This window comes from Nyctibius grandis, chromosome 9, assembly GCF_013368605.1.
Source record: "Nyctibius grandis isolate bNycGra1 chromosome 9, bNycGra1.pri, whole genome shotgun sequence".
In the NCBI taxonomy this organism is placed as follows: domain Eukaryota; kingdom Metazoa; phylum Chordata; class Aves; order Nyctibiiformes; family Nyctibiidae; genus Nyctibius; species Nyctibius grandis.
In genome coordinates, this window is record NC_090666.1 from 26697950 (window position 1) to 26721373 (window position 23424).

The 23424-nt window shown below is 39.8% G+C and overlaps 1 protein-coding gene across 1 annotated transcript in view; it reads left to right on the forward strand.

Moving 5' to 3' along the window:
- The window catches only part of SPAG16 (sperm associated antigen 16), a 430506-nt gene that overhangs the window by 254188 nt on the left and 152894 nt on the right, over window positions 1–23424 (forward strand). The window contains 1 exon segment of the mRNA XM_068408093.1: window positions 851–977. Within this exon segment, the coding sequence (XP_068264194.1) occupies window positions 851–977 (127 nt within the window).

Here is a 23424-nt window from a genome sequence, read left to right on the forward strand (position 1 = left end):
AGAAAGCAAAACAAAAACCTCCAGGGTATTACTTCATAGCTGATCAGCTGGGAGAAGGCAGGATCGTTGGAAGTCTTCAGTCTTGAAAGAACTTCCAGAACCATGTCACAGAGTAATTCCATCTGAGCTGTGGTCAGTTCATGGTAAAGACCTCTATGCTTGGGGTTCATCTCTGTTTCCTCACATCTGTTTTAAGAGCTTACAGTTAATAATGGCTCCTGGTGGGTCTCATCCATAGTAGGAGACCTCTTCTTCAGTGAAAAGGCCTCTTGGGTGTCCACAGTGCCAAGACTTTACCCTCAGTGAAGAACTCCCAGACATCACTTAGTTTCTATAAGTCTTGCTGCAGACCTTGAGAAGAAAGTCAGGCTGCCAGCACTCTCTGGCTTTCTTCAAGGTGCATGTTACTATAGATTTCTTAGTCCCTTTGTAAGCAAGAAGGAATAAGGATATCTTTAAAAAGGAAATGGTGCTGTCGCTATGCTACCTTTTCATCCATGTTCCTTTTAAATTCCACATCAAACAAGGTTTTTGAGGATGTACTCAGGAAACATAAAGTCATGCTTTCATTGTGACTCCTTACAATTCCATCATTTAAAAACCCGCTTCTCCATTTCTTTTTACCATCCCAGTACAGACTTCATTACTGGGAAGCCAATGCTAACTCGTTTGGTTTTTTTTTTTTGCTTTGTGGTGTAGTGCTTGGGTGATGAATAGCTGTCAGTGTTCATTTTTTCTGAAGAGTAGTTGGGAAAGATACATTAAATGTATTACTAATTTACCTAAATGTGTCTCTTGTTCTTATTATCCTGAATGGCAAGTGCTGTATTTCTGTTATTTTCTTTTGCAGTGAGAGATGCAGATATACGATGCGTGGCCATAAAGATTCAGTCAATAGCGTTGAGTTTCTTCCATTCTCCAACACTGTTCTCACTAGCTCTGCTGACAAGACTTTATCTCTCTGGGATGCCAGAACGGTAAGCAGTCTTTTTCTTGGTCTTGAATTTAAGCAAAACGATGGCATGTATGGTGCAAGAAAAATGAAAGCCAGTGTAAAAGCAAAATAGAAATTAAGGGTGATGTGGCAATAGAATATTCACTAACACAGCTATTATCTACTGACCTAAAATATCCCCATATAACATTTCCTCAATAGCTGAAATGACTGAGCCCTCACAGCACAACAAATGGACATGTGCCAAGATCACTGAATAAACAGGTAGACTTAATTAGGTGGTGCTGGTTTTAGAAGCTGATGGTCTGTGTCTGGAAGACTGCATTGCTGCACACTGTGCTCTGTCAGCTCCATAGATAGAGCAGCTGAAGGTCAGTTCTGTCGGGCTTCTTTTGTAAGTGCTGGCACATGCTTTAAGTTAAGTACAAAGGAAATGGGGGAAAATGCCATAGGAGAAACACGAGATGCATGGAAGTCTAATATATTTATTCTTCCTCTAGAAAGGATTTCCCCCCACCAGAACTCACTGCTGATTTCTCATGGAATATGTATTATTTTATCCAAAATACATCACTGTAGGTAGTGTCAGAAACTCTGCATCTCTTCCTTTATTCTTCTCTGCCTTCATTCTTTGGTATAGATATAAATGGATTTAGTACGTTGGAGAGTGTACTTGTGCTTGCTGCTTTGCAGACCAAATATGTAAATCCTGTTCAAGCAGAATACACGAACAAGGCAAGAGGAATTTTTTTCCTCTTTCATCAGAAAATTCAGTAATTATTGCTCCTGTTGTGGTATTTCTCATAGAACAACTCTTGAAATTCTCAAGTTGCTACTTCAGTTGCTGTTATGGTCACCTTTCATTTCTCAAACAGTGTAAAAATACAAGATTCCAGCCCAGAATAGAGAAGGTTGTATTCATGGAATGGATTTATGAGGAAGGAGGCAAAGAGCTATTGTTTTGCATTAATAGATATTGTCATCAGAGCTATACAAACATAGGATAAGAAATACTGACATGAAAATGACAGTGGAATATTGGAGATGCTCATTAGGCAATTTCTATTTATGGATCAGAGAAACAGGCTGAATAGAAGGTCATTTAATAATAATCCTGAGCATAAAGCACAACAAGTTAAAATGAAGCCAGTCAAGACTCATTATTCTTAAATGCATTGGTTTGTAATAATATCTTATATTCAAATATGAATAATTCAAAAAGAGAAAAAAATATTGAAATACAAAATGAAAAACTCAGTGGAAAAATAGATTTCTGCTTTGTTTTGTTTTCAATAAATCCTGCAAGGAACTTTATCTTGCAAATGTCTCAGTAATCTCCTGTTCATAGCAAATTAACAGAATTATAAAAGAGCTTTTCTTTGATGAACTTATGGGAAAAGCCTGCTCAGTTTTCATTCACCAGCATGATTTTTCAGCTTTGGGTAATTTTCCTAAGATAGGAAAGACCTTTTGCAAAAAGAAAACATTGTATGTGTCATTTTGTTGTGTATTTATTTTGTTGAATTGTTTCCCTATTCAGTGGAAAATCTTGCAGATTTCAGATACGTGCCCACATTGAAGCATCACTTTAAGTGGTGAAATCACTGTGAAGATGCTATCTCCCTCTAAATACTGAATGATATTAAATGTTCCCTCCAGAAAGATGAATGATTTTCTCCCATTAATTTGGAACAGGATATCTTCTCACCTCTGTGAGATCAATTAGCATTAAGGAGTACATTTAAGATAATTTTAATGAAACATGAAAATCATACTCCGGTTTGTTTTCTCATAAATTAGATTCATATTATTAATCACATCTTGCTCTTCAATCATTAACTTTAGTCAGCTCTTTATTATTAAAGATAATGGATGCAGAGAACTGTAAGTCAAAGCAGTCTAAGATGAATGGACAATGAGCTCTGGATTTGAGGCAGAATGGAACATAGATCTTTGTAATTACTAAGCTGAAGCTATAATGCAGCCTTCAGACTTTGGATACACATGACATTACTTGTCTATTTTTTCTTTTTTTTTTTTTTCCCTGGGTAACATAGGGTCATATCTAGTGATTCAAAAAAATCTACAGCACATTGACTGTAATTTTAGACTTAAGATATGTGTTGCCTATAGGGAAATGAGAACACAGAAAGATGAATAGCATTTAGATGATTATGGCTCTTTCCAAACATTCTGGGAGAAAATATGGAGTTGGTGTTGGATTTGGATAGAAACCATCCTCCTGCTGTGCCAGACTACCGGTAGATTAGATCTATGAGACTGGGGCTGCAATTCATTGGTAGAAATTTCTTGCCAGTAAAGCTGGTGGCTCTCGTGCCAAGATAAGCTGCAGAATTTATTTCTCTTTATGCCAGTTTCATAGAAAGACAAGCATATTCTGGCTTTTCACCAGGATATTTTCTCGCTGACACATCAGAGTGAGCATCCCTACTCATGAATTGCAAAATGTGTCCGATGATAAATGTGAGAGGTGCAAAAGAACATGAGAACCCAAGAGTACAAGTTCACCTGCCTGGGTTAATTCTTCTCATGATAAGCGGTCTGCCACTCATCTGCATCTCCCACGTTCTGATGAGTAGCTTCTTGGGGGTAATCAGATTTGTCTGGATAACATTTGAGCCAAGCCGAATCTTTGCTCTTTTTCAGTCAGATAAAATGCCAAATATTTATACACTTAAATAATTAAATAGAGGGGGAAAAAGTACTCACATTTTTCATTCTGCATGTTTGAAACTTATTGATTTAGTAACTAACTCATCTACCTTCTGCTTTTTGAAATGTCAGGTTCTGTAACTGGTTATTTCATTTTTGAAAAAGTTGTGCAGTCACTGTCATTTATAAGTCAGCACTCAGTAGTAATGCCCTAAGGAATGTGTCCAACAAGGATTTGGGAAGATGTGTGTGTACTTAACTGGACAGTTCCATTTACATCAGTGATACTATTCTTGTGAATAAAGTTTAGCACATGCACAGCTCTGTAAAAAGTTAGATTCATACAATGCTCTATTTTTCTGTTTGATTTTGTGAAATACTAAGCATTTGAGATATTGTTTGGTAATTGGTGTCCATTTTGGTCTCTACTGGTCACTTATATTCAAGTGCTTGTAGTTTAATTTCTTAATTATCCAGGATTTATTCCCGACTTTATGCAACGTTGCCTGGTGATTTAAGATGAGCCCTATTTTTCTGCATTCCTTTTGCAGAAGACTCTTGGCATATAACACAAACGAAAGGATCCCATTCCCACCCCACTATCCCTGACATCCAGACAGGAAGGCATCAAGCATGTCATGTTTTTACTGTTTGTGTCAAAGATGACTTAAATAGGGGTAAGACAGCGCAGCGGAACAGTAACCAGATGCAAGTTCTACCTCTGTGCGTCAAATTTTATCCTTGACAGTAATTTGTGTGCTGAACAGCACAATCAAAAGTTAGAAGCTCTGAGGTAGTGTGGTCTTTGATGAATAATGCAGGCACCAGTCTCGGAGGAAAAAGTCAAAAACAGAATGAGATTGTCCAAAATCCTGCCTTAACAGCAGCAAATAACTCCTAGTAATGATAACTCATTCTCATCGAGCCAGAACCTGGCTGTGGCCATCATACTCCTCAAAGACTGCTGTAAATTTTCCCCTTGCCCCAAAGCGAGGGAGGGGAGTGGGAATCCAGGCAGAGCTTCCTTTCATGCTCATGCAGGGGTATCTCTTCATGGACGTGAAGAAATTCCTCTCTTAGCCCTTGGAAATGGTTCATGAGTGTGGTACAGACACGCTTCATATGGTAGGGCAGGCTGAACTTCTAGGGCCACATTACACGGAGAGAAAGATATTAGGAAGAAGTAGCCAGTGAAAAGAGTGAGAGGCAGCTGGGTGTTCTTTTAGGGCAGGGTTTTTTTCTTTAAATATGGCATTGAATGAAAAAGGGTCTTACGTACAGCCCTTTTTAAAGTGTTGTTTCTTAATAAATTGAGGCTTCTGTACTCATGATGTGTGCTTATCATTTTCTGCTAAGGGCTTTTGAATGTTAGCCAAGGTTTGATAGAATTTAAGTTTCCGTGCAAATAGGTCACTGGGCAACAGCAGAGAAACTCAAATGAATGCCTGTTCTGGTAGGAGAAGTGGCAGTGGGTGCTCAGCCCTGCTGTCAGGCACCACCTGTCCTGTGGTCCACAGCAACCCCACCACTCTTGTTCTACAGAGTGGTTACAGGTGGTGGTGGTGGTAAGATACTGCCTGGGACTTTTCTTTCTTGGCTTTTCATGATCTGCTCCACAGACTCCGAGATCCTGAAATGATCTGTCTGTGAGTTAAAAGAAATAGCAGAGTAAATCCCCAAGAATTTGGGGTTGTGTAGTTTGCATTTTTGGGGTCTTGTAACAGGCATCTGATTTAAGGCATACAGAGCATTTAAGGACAGTAGCTATTTAAGTGGGCTTTTCACAGTGTCCTGTGAGAGAATAAATACATATACCAGTTTTGAGCTTTCTGCTAAGGTTGCCAGCTGTGGCTCAGCATTTTCATGATGAGGGCTTAGCTGCTTATGTGTTTCATATGGATGTAGAATAATTACAGCGATGCTGATCTAAGCTCCAGTCTCGCAATTGTTTCCTTCACAATACAGCCCATCTTCCCCCACTGTGTGTGATGTCTATGGCATGGGACATCCCTGCTGTGGTTCCTGTTGCAGCTGGATTGTGCCTGAAAGCTAGTTAACTCTTACTTGATTAAATTCAGTGGAATTGTTCCAAACTAGTAATTTCCTTAGATAACCTTTTTTCTTTCTTCTGCTGAAATTATCTTTTGCACCACTTATTTTGATTTTGTCAGACTTCAGTAATTTTCAAATGAGTAATTCCCTAAAATAACCTGTTCCATTTTTGTTTCTTCCAGTGAAATATAAATTATCTTTTAGACTACTTGTTTTCCAACATGAATTTTGTCAGAACTTTTTTGTCAGCAGCTTTAAAGTATGTGGGAACACACAGATCTTTGTAGGGATGCTGCCTATCTGTGATGGGGGCTTTTAGGCTTGTGTTCATTTGGAGTGGGCATTCACAAGGCAAATTCAGGAAAAATGTCAGAGTATTTAAGGATCAGGCATATGAGACAGGCACAGAGCAGCCAAAGGGAGTTATTTTGAAAGCTGATCTGGTCGATGGGCTTTACATTTTTTGGCTTAGTCCAGTTGATTTATCCCCGAATAAACACCTTAGACACAAAATTATCAGTCAGAATATCCTCAGGGTATGGGATTTGTCAGTTTTATTTGAACCCTTTTGAACTCCTGAGGAATGAATTCAAGAGCTGAGTGGATAGACAGGATGGGTCGTTTAAAAAAATCTTTGACAGGCAGTTTATGGTTCAAGTCAATCCTCTTCAAAAGTAGGTCAAAGATTGAAGTTGTCAGTATTGGAGATGAAGAGCTCTTCCATGCAAACTTCGCATTTCTTAGTGTAATTGAATTATTTTGCTGTAAATAAGGACATGCAAGGGTAAGTCCAGCTCCTGGCATAAATTGTAACAAATTTTGTGTTCCTGATTTTGTTCTACGTATTTGTAAATAATGGGTTCATATGTTAAAACTGCGTGTCTTAATATGAAAAGGAATTTGAGTCACAGTAAAATATGAAATCAAGAGGAAATAGCTATGAATACAGATTATGTTTTCTCTGAGAAGTAATATCATGAAAGACAAAAGTAAAACTTGAAGAGGTTTATGTTAAATCTGTTTGGGATGCTTTCCTAGGGACTTGGTGCCATTTTTTTTCAAAATCAAAAATATAGCTGAGGAAAAAAGTCTTGATTTCTTTCTAATCTTGAAAAATAATTGGGGAAAAAAGCTTGATTAAAATAAAATATTTCAAATAATGAGCATACAACTCTGCAATTTGGAGCAGTTGACCCAGATGCAAGCAAGAAAGTATCCTATATTCTTGTTTTGCTGTGGGTTTTTTTTTCTTCCTGAGAGACTGGAAAACCATTGCCCTTCAAACTGTATTTGGCTGCTGTCCCCAGAATAACCCTCAGACTGGAACTGTGACTCTTGTCTTTCATTTGGCCTGCCATTACTGACTTGTCCCTCCTTTTTCTTGCCTTCCTGACTTTGCTGCCAAATCAAACCATTAAATCTGAAGTTGAACAAACTGTATAATCAGTTGATATAGTGGGATTTTTTCCCCTGTTAAACTAGGTTTAAATTAGACTCTAAACATTTTAGATCAGACAAGTTACCTTGTTCTGCAAAGCTCTAGGTGAGTTAGTGGCTCTTAAGAGGTTATAATTATTGTTTTATTAAGCTGTTTCTGTTCATTGACAGGCCTGGGCTTGTCCACTGGATGTCAAAGTCCTTTTGCCAGCGGGAAGGCAGCCCCTTTTAACACGTTGTCTTCCTCTGCCTTGTCTCCACAACATAGAAAGCTACATTCTTACTTCATTTCAAGGAGAAGTCTTTGAGAAGACAAGACAGTTCTGTATGTTAAAGCGTAATATCCAGCTTGACTCCTGATTCATGTGAAATGTATAAATGGCTTTATCTTGGCAGTGATGTAGTTATTTAGTTAGATTAAAGTAACACCTCTTCATCATGATGTTCACAGTCATTTAAGCTGCTACTAGAGAAGAGAGCACCAGGGTCCTCTGCAGCTTGATGCTTGCGTTCCTGTACAGTCGTGGTTTCCCCAGGGGCTCTGCCTGAGTTTCCTACTGTAGCTAGAAGTTTGCACCCTTCACAAAAGTTTTCTTGCAGTGCAGCCCATCCTGGTTTTAACGTACTGTGTGTCTTAGCTCCTTTCTCATATCAGTGCCTTTCCCATGGTCAAGAGCAGTCCTCTGATTCTTCCCTAGCAAGCTATAGGTGTACCTGCCTTTGAATTCCCGTTTGCTGCCAAGCTCACAAACCTCCCAGCACACCTGATTGCCCGCCTCCCTCCCTCCTAGCAGGTCACTGCAGCCACCCTTCTGCAAGGTTTTGTGCCTCTCACCAAAGCTTCTCTTCTGGTTTAAGGCCCTCTTTCATCCATGTGCTGGCTCTTTCCCTGTGTTCCCCAGGGTGGTCCCCCCTAATCTCATGATAGGTGATGGGGAGCTGTTTTGGCCCTGTGTGTCTCAGCACACTAGTTTCTATTTATTCATGCCTTACCAGCTAGGGAGTTGCTGCTGGGCAAGGCATTTTGGAGTGATGTAGTCACGTGAAACACATGCCTATAATTACAGATGAGGAACATCCATATTCCAGGCAGCAGGCCATGCAATCCACAGCTCCACTGGCAGCTCCCTGTGATGTATAACTGACGCCGATGTGTTGTAAATGTGCAAGGGCAGGCAGAGAGGCAACAGTGGAATGGAGGAGGGTATTAATTCACTACTGATTGAATCAGATTTCAGCAGTTGTAAAATTAGAGTGGATCAGTTTTCAGTTGCTGCTGGTTATCTTAGAATATTAGCAGTAATTAAAGAGCTATAAATAGATAAATTTAAAATATTTGAAGTTCTAGCCAGGGGAAAAGTGTGGCTGTAGATTTCAGTAAACGCTTAGATAGTGTGGCTCCTGGCGTGCCGTACAGGGAGTGGGTTCTGTTGGAGTGTGCAGTGTAACGGCACTTGGCTGTGTCACTGATTATTTAGAAATGAAGTGAGAGAAGCAGGCTCTGTTCCTGTCTGGACAGCAAATAGATTGACCCGAATATGAACTTCTTACCAGTTGCATGTGTATATCTATAATGTGTGTGCATGATATATTGCAGTAAGTATGAATTTAATTTTTATGTCGCCAATGTCACTTTGAAACAAAATAGGAGTAAAGTTCTTTCAAAGGCTTTGAGAAAGGCCTGACTGCAGAATAACATTTGCATCGACTTCTTGGTCCTAAAACTCTAATTAAATTATTGATTATGAAGCTGGCTGCTTTTAATAGTTCCTAATGTAACAATTAAAGCAAAGTAAGTAATTAAAAATGAAAAGATCTGTCCACAAGTACAATCTTCAAAAGGTCATTTTCAACCTAATCGCTTTTTTGAAAGAGGCAAGAATAAAACAAATGAGTCATTAGTAAAAAAGCAATTTAGTGTATGTATGTGTGTAATAATGTTCCTTCCAGATTACCACTGGCCACACAATACCTAAATTAATTAAAAATAACAGCTAAATTTACTTAGTTGATGTTATATTAGCACCTCTCTTCCCAGACCAGGCCTCCATTGTGTGAAGAGCAGTAGATGGTACGTGGCCGTAGCATGCTTCTACTACAGACAACTGATAAGCAAGGCAGAAGCCAGAAGCTTCAGCCAAAGAGAGCCCAAAATTTCAGTGAAAGTATTGTGTTATTATTTAACATCATAAACAATGCTTTGTACTACACAGACCATTTATTAGCAGCTTTTTATAGGCATGAGAAGTAAGGGGAAATTTTTAGAGGTCAGTCAAGTTTGTCCATGGATGTTTATAGGTGTGAAAGGTAGCAGGGAGGAAAGCACAAAGCTGTTTGCCAGAAAATTTTCAAAAGACCACTTAACAGCGTTGCCTTAGAGCAGAAGTGAGAGGTGACCCTGGGGGATTTAAGAACTGATAGAACATTTGGAATCTACAAGCAAAAATACTCATAAGCAAGGTACCCAGCCAGGCACTGTTTGCCTTCCTCTGATTGGAGAACTACTGAGTTTTGTTCTGATTATATTCTGTACTGCGGGCTTTTCACAGAGTGCTCGTCATGTTATATGAAGTAAAATCAGTCACAGCTTTTGCATCATCTCTGAAATTTAACTATCATGTCCTGACAAGCCAGGGAAGGAAACACATTTGAGATGAAAGCGCTATTGCAAATACTTTACCCTCTGCCACAGATCTTTCAATATAAAATGCCTAGCATACATATCACTGCAAAAGTAGCTAATTGGTGCAGTAGTTCATAGGTATGAAGACAGCCTGTTCTGGAGCCCGTTATAAATGTAGTTCAGTATCACCATACTGCTTGCACATGCAAGCTAATTGGAAATTAAGCCAAACTTTGAAGCACGGATGTGGAAATTTGCTAAGCAAACACCTGCTGTAGTCAGCACCTCCTGTGCCTGTAGAATATGTGTATTCCTGTGCACAGGGAAATTCATTAAACCATGGGAGACAGAATTCAGATAAGCATGTACATCAAAGAAATATACATCAGGGGTATCTAGGAGTCGTCTGTTGTGAGCTTTATAGACATTTGGGGAACTGAGCTCCCACGAATAATTACTGTGCACAGCAACTGTAAACGCTTCCTCTAGATCGTAATTGTCATGCTTGCTACAGTTAGATTCTACTTCAACAAATTTGCTCAGAACCAAATCCTGTTCTTGATGTGGCAGTGGGGGGAAAAATTACTACACCATTCAGGTTGTATGAGAACGATAAATGTGTTAGTCTGTTAAGTCAAAGGCACTGTATCTTAAATGCTATTTCTCCTTTCCACAATTAATTGTGGAATCTTCTTTCCTCACATATTAATTGAGGAAAGCGGATTGTAGATGTGAACTTCTTATGAAAGGTCCTCTTAGTGGATCAGCATGTTCACCTCTCCACCTGCAAGCCTACAATGCTCTACCGTGTTATGCTGAAGAAAAGGAGTGGGTGGTTTGTTATCTTTCCTACTATCTGGTTTCCTCGTGAGCTGTTTTTATGTGCTACTAGGTACAGAGCTGCTGTTCTGTCAGGTTGCAGTAAGGCGTCTGAACACACTTGTCTACACAGAATATGCTATGATGGGTTTTTACTTTTTAAATTCAAAGATTACACTTTTACTAGCCCAAGCATTAGCTGTTATATATCAAACCATGTATTCTACTGTCCCTTCTCAGATATACCTGTAAGAACTTAAGTTTCAGAAGTCTGATGACATGGTGACTGTGGCTACACATTCTTGAAAAGTTCTATTAAAAACCAAATAAACCCCAAATCTTACAAATCAATTTCCTTTCTACTAAGAATAACGTTGTGAGGTAAGTAATATATTTACAATAAACAGCTTTCCAGTTTGGTAAATACTGAATCAAAATGTTGGCGGTGAATCAATCTGTTTCTTTGTATAGATTACCCCCTTCTAACCACTACTGCTTGTGTATAGATTTATTCCCATGCTGGTTCCCCACAGCCTCAGTGGGTGGCTTCTTTAGAGCTCCTGCTCACATGTTCTTTTCATAATAGCAAAAGAAATACTGTCTGGGAAACAGCTTGAACTGAAAAGTAAGCAGACCTTTGGGATGACTTCAGCTGTGTCTTCAAAAAAAACTGGCATTTCAGAGCTTGCAAGATATTTTCTTAAAAAAATATTTTCTTGCTGCTTGAAGGAGGCTTACGTAGTCAGTTTTAAGTGTCATCTGCAAAACAGTTGAGGGTTCTAGTTTTGAAGGAAAAGCTGTAGGCTGTCAAATTGGTTTTGAGTAGGATGCCCCATGCAGTGTCGATGAACAGTGAAAGTTTGCAGTGGTAATTCATACTTCAAACATTTCCCATATGATAGAATTTTTGTATTACATATTTAAGGTACAGAGAACTGCCAGGCAGACACAGGTTTAAAACAGCTTTACGCTCTGATACCCCCAAGGCAACAGCACGGAGAGGTGCTGTTCACATTTTATGGTCCAAAGCTAAAATGCAACTCTGATTATAATTGAATTCAGCTTCCACATTTATAAGCATGATAAATAGTTGAGGACAGTTTATGTTAAGAGACAGCGTGGTTGGTCTAATGTGAAACTGAAATGAAATTTGGGAGATTATGGTTCTCTTCCTCACACAGCCAGAAATTTGCTTATGAGTAGCAGGCATATCACTGCACCTCTTTTCCATCTCCTCTTTCACCCTTTCTTGTTGATGTGGACTGCAGCATAGAACGTGAAAAAAGCACATTAGAAAGTAAGAGTCTTGCCATCTCACAGTGTACTGTACTAATAATCTAAAGATGATTCAGCGGAGGTCCTGAAATATGAACATATTCAATTCTCTCTTTCTGGAATCTTTTTCTCCACTCATGTCTTCTGGGTTATTCTGTAGAAAGGATTAAATTGATGCAAATGAGAGATAGGCCTGATTGCTAAAATGATGGAGATGGAATGAAAAATGTGACAGTTGTCCTGAGAAGGAGCTTCAGGTGTTGTAACAGTATTGATGTGGACATTGGGAGACATTAGCATGGGCTACTGGAAAGGAGAAGCAATGAGGCAGCACCCAATTTGTGTTGTACAGTTCTATTTAAAATTGCTCCAGTGGACTACCCTGATGGGATTTCATATTGCCTGTATAAATAGGAGGGCGTGTTCTTTTGTTGTCTTGCAGACAAGGTAATGTGATGGTGTTGTAATTGTGAAATTGTCAAAACTAGTAGTGACTCACTTTGTGGAGAATAGCCTGTTCTGGTATACTGAGAACTGACTGTTCCTGCATCACTCAGCGTGGTTTTCAGGACAGAAAAGATTTACCGGTAAACACTGTTTTTTACAGTTTATTTAGCTTTTCATTTTCTCTAAAAATAAATATGTGATTATTGCATTCCTGTTTTTCCTCTTTCGTGGCTCAAGCCCAGCTTCTTTGCCTCCAAGTCGATTTCAGGCCAGTGTTTTGCAAATGATAGTATTTTACATTGCCAGTCCCTTACTCAGCTGATTGTTTCTTTTCTCCATCTCTCTCTCTCCTCAAAAATGTTTTATAAAGAAGCAATGATCTTTCAAAAAGAAGACATTTATCACATGCAGTTTAGAAATACTGGGACAAAACTGATAGGCAAGAAGCAAAATTTAGCAAAGCCTTTGTAGGTAATCTTCCCCTGTTGGTGACTAGAATAAATACCAATAGTTCAGTTTTCCACTGTGAACAAGCTCACAGGAAAGGAGGGTACTCAGTGATGTATGCTGATATGGCTGTGCCGCAGTCCTACTTTTTGTTTCAATCTCTCCTGTTTCATACTAGATTTGTGCAAAAGCTTCATTAGCCACAGAAGAAGCCACAGAAGAGCAGGAGTGGTCAGGACTAGAGTAAGGCCAGGTGGGACCCTCTGCCCATTGCACTCCAAGATGTACCCCAGTTCTGCTGCCAAAACAGCTTCTCTTTCCAGCCCCATTTAGTAATGGCATGCAACTGGTTTTAGAGATGGAACCCTAAAAAGATGAGTCTGGGACTCGATGCTTTTTGGAAATGCAGGTAGCGTGTCCACCTGTCTGGGAGCCTGTGCCTCGGGAAGTATGCAACCTCTTGACAAATGCCCTTCTGTTTGCTCTACTTGCCATTTATTTTGAAGTTTGTCTTTATAATTGTGACAATTACAGACTTCTGTAATTTTTCTTTTGTTTTCCTTCTGTGTTTAGTGAAACTTTGCATACTGTCACACAGTTTATATTTTAACCATGATCCTAAATGGCCATACTGCTCTCTCCTTTGATTAAGAAATGGAGATACCTGCCCTCACTGGCTCTGAAGCATTTGGGAGACCACAGGAATATGCCGTATCAGGCATGTTCTCTCACCAACCCCCACATTGTCTCTGTGGCTCTCCTGCAGTGCCACCATCACAGAGAAGGGCTATGGGATAACTTAAAGTCAGACCTTTTCACATAAGAAATTTAGGGCCTAAGTATTTTCTTTTCCACAGTTAAAGTGTTAATAGGCTTCAGTCATATTTGTTATGAGTATAATTTGAATTTCAAAAAATGTCAAGTTCATAGGAAATAGGATAGGAAACACAAGATGCTTTGAGGAAAAAAAAAAGAAAAAGGCCTCACGGTTTTATCCTGGGAAAAACTGTGTAATATATTTTAATAATTTCGGTTTAGGGGTGGGGTTTTTTTTTGTGAATTTGTTTCCTTCTAAAATCTTTCCTTTACAAATCTGAAAAAGGGATTTTGCAAGACCTTCTATGGATTTGCTGAGTATTTGCATTTTTGTTTCTCTTTTAATCATGTTATTAAAAATTAGCCCTGTGTCAGTTCCACTCTGAATAATGCAGAGCCTCATGTCTTGTTCCCCCTGCCACCGACAGCAGCAGACATGACCCATGATGATGAAGTTCAGCTGGATTCAATTGAACATAGACAGGGAAAGGGCTGACATTCCCCCATGGGGGAATGCCTTTCCGCTGCTGGCTGAGGACACGCCCGCAGCTGATCAAGCTTAAGGACACATATCCACTCCTCTCCAGTACAGTCTTTGAGACCTGACATTAGGGCACATAACATCTTTGGAGCTTGAGGGCTTCATTTAAAAATAATTATCCTACTTTAAATAGAGCAGTTTTGCTGTGGCTAAGACTGATTTTTTTTTTTTTTTTTTTTACTTCATTACATTCTTTTGTTATTACTTTTTTTTAATCCAGAAACTACAATTTCTCCAGAGGAAAGATGTGCATATTGTTATCAAGGTTTTATTTTTAATTTAGACCCTAGTGTTTCCAGTAGAGTGTAACTTGCTATAAATGACAATTAAACAACTGTTGAACACATACCTGCAAGTATGACCCTTGACAGGCCTGAGAGGTGGACCCGTGCAAACCGCATGAAGTTCAACAAGGCCAAGTGCAAGGTCCTGCACGTGGGTCGGGGCAATCCCAAGCACAAATACAGGCTGGGCAGAGAATGGATTGAGAGCAGCCCTGAGGAGAAGGACTTGGGGGTGGTGGTTGATGAGAAGCTCAACATGAGCCGGCAATGTGCGCTTGCAGCCCAGAAAGCCAGCCGTGTCCTGGGCTGCATCCCCAGCAGCGTGGCCAGCAGGTCAAGGGAGGGGATTCTGCCCCTCTGCTCCGCTCTTGTGAGACCCCACCTGGAGTACTGCGTTCAGCTCTGGGGGCCCCTACATAAGAAGGACATGGAGCTGTTGGAGCAAGTCCAGAGGAGGGCCATGAAGATATCAGAGGGCTGGAGCACCTCTCTTAAGAAGACAGGCTGAGAGAGTTGGGGCTCTTCAGCCTGGAGAAGAGAAGGCTCTGGGGACACCTTCTAGCAGCCTTCCAGTACCTGAAGGGGCCTACAGGAAAGCTGGAGAGGAACTTTTTACAAGGGCATGGAGTGACAGGACGAGGGGGAATGGTTTTAAACTGAAAGAGGATAGATTTAGATTAGATATTAGGAAGAAATTCTTTTCTGTGAGGGTGGTGAGACATTGGCACAGGTTGCCCAAAGAAGCTGTGGGTGCCCCCTCCCTGGTAGTGTTCAAGGCCAGATTGTATGGGGCTTTGAGCAACCTGGTCTAGGGGAAGGTGTCCCTGCCCATGGCAGGGGGTTGGAACTGATGATCTTTAAGGTCCCTTCCAACCCAAATAGTTCTATGATTCTAAGTTAAAAGGTGTGTGTCTATGAGTGTGGGGGGAGTATGTGTGCACACATTTTTCCAGATATATTTTGCTCTCTCAGAAACATTATTTAGTAGTCAAGAGTAAATAGTTGCATTAAACCGAAAATGATAAAGGCATCATTATTCAACACTTCATAATAACTAAAAAAACAGTAAATAGTGTGTACCAGTATAATGTTCAAAAATGGGTTGGTTTTGTGATGACAGCCCATAACTGCCTGCTATTTGACTTAGACATGCCACTTTTGAAAAGTTTGGTTATTAAACAAATTAATGAAGCAACTTATATTACTTACTAGTTTCACTCAACATCAGCAAGTGGATTGCAATTCCTAATTAGTATGTAAGGAAATGGATAATAAAGCTTTTCCCCAAAAATGTGTATTGCCAATTTTCACATCTTTATTCAAAATTTTCCTCATTTTTAACCTGCCAAAATGAAATAAATGTGTTGGGGGTATGAAAAAAGTAATTACTTTCCTTCTCCTTTAACTTCCTCTTAATTAACTTTTAATATATGCTGTTACTCAGGGAGCATCCCTTAATACCAAATATGTCTAAAACAGAAAAGACAGAGATTTAAATGATTTAGATAAACATCTGCCTAACATAGAGGCATAAAATTACAGATTCAGAAAAAAAGTGGCTTACTGCCAGCATTCACAGACAAAAAAGCTACAAAAAATTGTTTTCCTTTTCTATAAATCTTCTTCCCTTATGTGTGTGAGCTTAGAGGAAATGATCAAGCCTGCAGGTGCACGTAACATGGATTGCAAATAGTGTCTAATAATATAAGCTTTCTGAATATCACCAAATTGCTCTATGAGCATCACCAAATTACCAGAGATTTTGAAGGAGGATGTGTTCTTTCTGGTATAAAATTCGATGTTTTGACTTGTTCTAGAGCAACCCTCTTTTTCTTAATTTAAGACAAGGAATGGAAAAAGAGTTGCGGTTTCTATCCATAGTTTCTGCCTACCTGACTATATAATGTTAATCCATACTGGTATTAAATAATTCTGTTTAGATAAATTGGTTCTGTCTTTAGCAATTTAGAACTATCTTCTAAAGTAATGTGCAGTAAGAATGTATTGAAATGATTGCCTGCTATTTATTTTCAGCAATATTCGACTGTCAGAAATGGCATAACAAAAAGAAATATTTTGGCAAAATCTCAAGATTTCCAATAGTTGAATCAATAGAGTTAACACAATTATTGTTGTAGATAGTTTTCCAAATAATGATAGAAATTAAGGATGTGTGTCCTGGTTTCATTGGGATTTTGTTTCAGTTAGTGGCCAGCCATGGTGATCAGGGCCATTAGCAGTTAAATCCAGGGCAGCTGACCCAGGCTGGCCCACAGGTGTATCCTATATCATTGACATCAAGTTCACTATAAAAGGGAGGGCTTGCTGGGAAGAGGTGGAGCTCTTTTTGCTCTCCTCTCTACTGACCTACCTCTTTCTCATTCCCAATGATTGGTATTCCTGGAGCAACTTGCTGCAGCTTTGTAGCTAAGTATAATTTTGTGTGTTTTGTATTATCATTTATTTTGGTTTCTTTATTTTATTAAATCTGTTTAATTTTAACCCACAAGTCTTTCTCCTTTTCCCAATTCCCTTCCTCGGTCAGGGAAAGGACATTGGGTGAGAGAGCAACTGTTATTGTTTGGCCCCAGGTGTGGGCTAAGCACAGACAATGTGTTATAAAGTTAAACACGAAATCTCTCTTAACAGTGCTTTAAAATTATCTGATGAAAGAGAATTTCATCATAAAAAGCTGATTGTCCTAAATATCTCTGTGGAAACATCTTTATTTTACAAACTTCTCTTATATGCTAGACAGCATCCCAGTGAAAATTTTCTTCTGCTGCTGGTGGGGAGCAGGGGGGGCTCAGTGCCAGCCCCCTCAAAAGGGCTTCTGAGGTGGGCAGAGCACAGACCTTCAAGTCCACAGTGCCTGGCATGGGCTGTGCAATAGAGCTGCTCTGCAGCTGAAGACCTGGGGAGCCCAAGTATGTCTGACCAGAATTGATACTGTAAAAAAATTCATCATAAATTGAAATTTGGATCCCCGTATCTTGTATTAGATGCGTAAAATGAGTCATGCAGGCTTTTTTAATTTATTTTTTTTTCTTTTCACTTCTTGATTTCAGCAGAATACCATGCAACTGGAGATATACCAAAATGAAACAAACTTAAGTAAAAAAACACATCCTCCAGCATCTCACTGTGTTTCTCAGAAGTTTGAATGAGGTGTCAAGGGACATGGTGTTGATTTCTTTAGCAAGACACATCAAATCTCAGCTTCACTCTTTGCTGTATAAGCCTTGCTGTTTTCATGGCACTCTCATACCCTGCTGCAAAGTCTTTCCTCTGCTGTCTTCAGCCCACTGCTTTGTGCTCTTGTGTTATTACAAAAGTGCCACTCTTTGGCTGTAGTAATTCATCTGATTGTAGAACAGGGCTGACTTGAACTTAGTCGTGTAGTCTACCTTACAGTAGTGGTGTCATAACTCAGAAGTGTCGCTTGCGATAGCTGGTGCACTCGAAAATTTATAGCGGATGTTTCACGCAGGGGAAATGCTGCTTCCGAGGTGTATCCAAGTTTTCTACCCTAATTTTGGATCTCTGAACAGCAATAAAGTGACATCCTTCTTGGGTGGAAGGGGTTTTTAATAATCAAACGCAACTCTGAGATTTTGAAAAAAAACTTCCTACTTGGATTAGTATAAAAAGTCATTAGTTTGAAAACTTTCTGTGTATCAATACATGGATAAAAATCTCTGTTCTGAACAACCAAACTCTGTAGTGTCGCCAGAATTTTGAAATATTCTCAACAATTTTGATCTATTTTTCAGTTTCTAAAAATATACTTAAATCTAAACTTGTTAACATTTTAGAATAGAAAGTCGTTTTGGTTCAGTAAGCCAAAGCTTTTTAAAAGGTGATTTTCAACACCTCTGGTATTTATTTTACCAAATGCATGTCAGTTGATTTATTTAAACTGACCTGTATTTTGATCAAGTTTATTGTTAAAAAAGTCTTTATTCCCCCCAACAAACATACTGTCAATACCTACCTGACTTGTTCCAGTTGACAACACTTTTGTTAATAAGAGGACATTAATTAAAACATGAAAGAAAGAATAAAAGTGAGTAAAATCAGACCTATGTGCTGAGTAGTCAGGACTGTTCTCACATGAAAGCTCTAGAATAACAGTACATTTTGATTTCTTCTGGCCAGATTGGGCTCCACCCATGATCTCCCTTATAAAATTAATGCCCTGATGAGAAGTGTCACATAAGGCAGCTGTGGCTTCAGTGCCCAGCAGTGTGGGTGTACCCTGGAGTGTGGGGAGCTTTCTCTGGATGTTTTATATTGCAGCTGAAAGGCTACAATCATCTTTTGCCAGACTCTCTGTTACCTTCTCTCCTTATTGCATGGATCCTATTGTACTAAACCTGACATACTTCTATGAGCAAAAGTGGTCAGAATGATATATGAGATGGCTTCAAGACAATAAAAATTAGGTAGACTTTGCTCTGTTCTCTGTAAGTGTTACTGTCCCATTTTTTCAGAAGAGGGATCTGAGTGTGAAAGAAAGGGAAGATGACAGCATACAGTAGAAAGATGATGTTTTACTTCCATATCATGGTGTAGGTTAGCAGTGAGAAAGGTGATAGAAGGCTAAAATCAAGTATAAATGAAAAGTATGTACTAAGAAAGATGGAAGTAAAAGCAGTGAAAGAAGAGAAAGCAGTGGTGTCAGGAGGAAAAGAAGGCATAAAAGAGCCTAAGGAAAGGAAACAGCAAACAAAAAATCAGGATGTATTATGTATTTTTGGTATATGTTTTCTGCTCGGAAGCTTCTACCAAATAAAAGGCTATATAATAGTGACTGATTTGTAATCTCTAGTGTCGTTGCCCTTACTTCCCCCCAAAGCCATCTGGAGGCTGTCTGTAGACAGCCCATTGAAAAGTATGAATTGCAGCAAAGAAATCCTGCCTAGCAGAAAGAGGGATTGATAATCAATTCCTTTCCTGCCAGGCAAGGCTGCTTTGCTCCCTTCACATTTGCTGTCTGGTATCCTGTCTGCAAAAAGCCGCCAGAGATGGTACCCAGGGAGGAGCACAATGATATCAGGGATTAGAAATCAATCATTCCCATTGTTGCTGGAGCCTGCTGTTGAACACTGAAGACAGACAACATGTCTTTAGTTCAATAATTTAGTTGTTTTTAAGGATGAACAAAAAAATTGTGTGGATTTTCAAGATTTACTGCTGTCTCTGGGCTGGTGGTACCCAGGGGGGATGATGTCCAGCTGAAGGGTGCATTGGCAGTGGTGCAGCCTTGACTGCCCATGGCATGTGTGTTTGTGATGAGTGGTGGGACAGGCGTGCTTCTGTGCAACTGCAGAACTCATTCTTTTCAAAGCCTGTGTATTCCTATATTTTCTCTCCTTTTTGTGTGCCCAAGGAGCTGGGCAGGCAGCATTTTGAGGAGAAATATGTACTGTCTGCTTAGAAGTATGAACAGGAAAGGCTGGGACTTGTTCACAATGAGGAAGGGCGGTACTGGAGGAGGTTTTGCATCAGTAGTATCCTCAGACAACAGAGCAGGGTTGTGGGAGGAGGAGGAAACAGCCCCAAACTGAAAAGCCAAAGGAGAACAGCTTTGGAGCAAAGCGACAGAGCACTCATTGCAAAGAGGCAGCACGTTCCGGGTGTGAGCTCTTCCATCCTCTTTTGAGGCCAAGGTGCCAAGCAAGGGCCTTCAGCAGCCGCTGAGGAGAAGGGAGTTAAGGTATCGGGTAGGAGGGCTGTCCTTGCACCCTGATGTGATGCTCTGAGGTGGGATATGGGCGTTTAGCAGGTGCCATGTAGCTGCACCGTACATGTCCTGGCCCAGGCAGAGAGGGTGCAGGGAAGCGTGGCCACACATCATGGCAGCAGGCTGCAGGTGCCGGGGTGGGCCTGTACCATGGCCGTGCAGCTCAGGCAAGGCCCTTTCAGCGCTCCTGCTAGGGATACAAAAGGAATAAATAAAAATGTAAAAGAGGAATTACTAAAACTGTCCCTTGATAACTAAATGGTTGATCATAAATTGGAGTGTCTATGCAAATGAAGTAAATAATTAAAAACTCCAAGAACAGCACTGACTAGGTGGTTGATGGCTGGCAATTATAAAAGCTGAATTTTTAATATGCATACATCTAAGGAGCCAGTAAAAATTAGCTCCTAGACTAATGGACTTGCCTTTCTTCCAAGGCAGAATTTTAATGAGAGCATTATTTATAGCAGAGCCCAAGAACAAGCCTTTTCTTGCTTAGTCTCATTTCTTCTTTGCTGACACTTTATTCATTAACCTCTGAACTTCCTTAGAGAAGAATAATACTCTACACAGAAGAGGGCAAAGATCACCTTGACCCCCTGAAATTAGTCATGGGTCATATATTGTTAAGAGTTGCTGCTTCTAACAAATAATGTTTATAACACCCCGTTGGTGATACGTCCTCATTTCATGCTGGTTTCTGAGTCATTCATTTGCAGTTCAGTTCACTGAAGAGAAAATGAACATACCATGGTAGCTCATAGTGCAATGCTACTTGTGCCATCTTGTCTGGCACAGTGGGTACATACACATCCTGATGAGACTTGAGAGGCTATTCTGGCCATATATTCTTACCGTGGATAAGAGGTGCTCTGCGTGTGGCTTGAAGACAAGCAAGGGCATGAATTTATTTTTGAGCTCAGGCACTAGCTCTGCTATGTCATTGCAGTGACCCTGCTGTACAGCAGCATGGCTCGCACAAAGGGCGACATCGGGGATGATAAACCTGGGCCAGCCTGTGCCACTGTGGAGCGTTTGCTGGCTGGAGGGGGAGCCCAGGGCATCCTGCTTCCTGCTAATTCCCTGCAGGGAATCAGGGTGAGAAGGACACAAGCCCAGCAGAGCTAGCTGCAAGCAAAGCCAAAGTGCTCTGGTTGAGATTTTAAACTTTTGTTTGAAAATTTGCAGAAATAGAATGCAATTTATAGGTCACTTGCTTTTAAAGTTCTTCATGTGTTTTCCTTTTGAGCTTCTTTTTGTTAAATGCATACTTTTTCTAATTTTTTAAAAAAAAGTATCCTTACTTGACATTCTTTCAATAATCGGGAAAGATCTGGCTTAAATTGAAAAATTACAAAACCAACGAATCTAATAAAAGAGCTCTGCTTCTCAGATCTAGGAATACCTACTTATACTGTCCCTAGTGATGAAGGAGACAAGAAAGCAGAATGAGCAAAAAAGAAGACAGTGTTGTATATTTGGGAATTTATAATCAAATCACACTGAAAGCATTTTTTCAAAAAAAAAAAATAAATTGTATTTCTCATTCCAAAAAGAATATAATGGTGTCTTCTGAAAAGACAAACTTTTAGTTGTATTTCATTCTTTACTAATCAAAATCATGTGGTTCAAAATTTTGACCTGCGAAATATGTATAATAGGCCAAGAGTCACGCTGAATGCTCACTGTTTCTGAGAAACGGAATTTTGTTTTGCCCTGCTCTGCTTAAACATAGTATCAGGATTTTTGTAAAAAACAATATTTGTAAAATGGGCACTCATTCCATTCTCATTGGAGAGTAAGACTTAAACAGAGGCTCAATCTGTTCCAGGGTGTAAAATGCTGTGTAAGTAGTACTTTTTATTTATGACAGTTCTTATAACAATGTTCTTGAAACTTGGATGTTCAAATGATTGAACACTGAGAAGATCACTACATAAGAAGTAGCATTTAATTTGGTAGATGCCTGAACATTGTTATGGAGCAGGATTGTTGATGTGCATATCTAATGCAGATCATTTTTTTTGGAATTAATTTTTAAAACTGTGTTTTTTGACAGTAATATCTGCTTTCTGAGATATGTCTATATATCTTAGGAAGTTATCAGATCTGTGTCTGACTCAGGTACTCTTTCATCTTGCTGAGTGCACATGACAACACTCGAGAGATAGAAGGGAATTTTGGAATGTTTTTAACTTTCCATCACTGGAGCTGCAGGCAGGTTTGAGACACTAAGGCCAAGACTTTAGCAGGATACAAAAGTGAATGGACATTTGTGTGCATAATGAGACTATACAATGTGTCAAACATAAAATGTATTTCATAGATTTTTAATATGGATTGTAAGTTTAGACTTGAGAACATGACATAATATTTACAGACAGCATAACCACCTGCTCCATAAGAGAACCTTGAACCTTCCTCAGAAGTAGCTGGTTTTGTGTGCATCTGGTTTGGAAAACAGGAGCAGGTATACTGGGGCACAGCGCTTCCCGTGCTCTGGGAAGTTTCAGCTGGGATAGAAAGGGCTGTCTCTTACCCACTGTTAGTAAGTAGTGTGGTGGTGACCTGGAAAATGACTGTGAACCCTTGCCTGCAAATTAGTGGCTCAGGTATTGTCTTGGTCATCTCACTTTCCTTTGCTGTCGGTTTACTGTCTGTATGAAGTGTATCAGCACTGTTGACTTCCCCTTTTAGGAAAACATCCAGGGGGCCAAACCAGCCAACGCAGCATGGCAGCACCATAGTAAATGACTAACTGAACTAAACTTCTGAAGTACTCCTCCGTTCTTTCCTTCCCTGTCCTAGTCCTGGTGATGTAGCTCCGAGCTCAGTGGTGTAACTGTATGTATACTGTGTCTGAACACAAAACTTCTCCATTAAGCCTACTAGACATGCCCTAGTTTGCATTTATTTTCCAGTCTTTCATCCAGGCTCTTGGGTTTGCAGATATTTCCTGAAAATGTACTACTTTAACTCATTACACAGAGTTCCACTGGAATTCAAGCTTCCATAGGCTCTGTGAAAATCCCAGCCATTTTATCTAATGAAGAATAAGTAAGAAAGTGTCAATAGGGAGCTTTAGAAAACTAAACTTTGTAGGTGCTCCCTTCCGTGTATGGTTAGCTCAAATTCTTGTGGTTTTCTCAGATTCAGATATTCACCCAGAAATGATAGCAGCTCCCACAGTCATTATTAGTCTGTGCAGAAACCCTGTGCCTTCTCACACAGCTCTCAGAGGAAACGCGCTATAAATCCAGCTTCAGCACCTACCAGCTGTCTCGGCAGCCCCTTCAACAGCTTTGTATT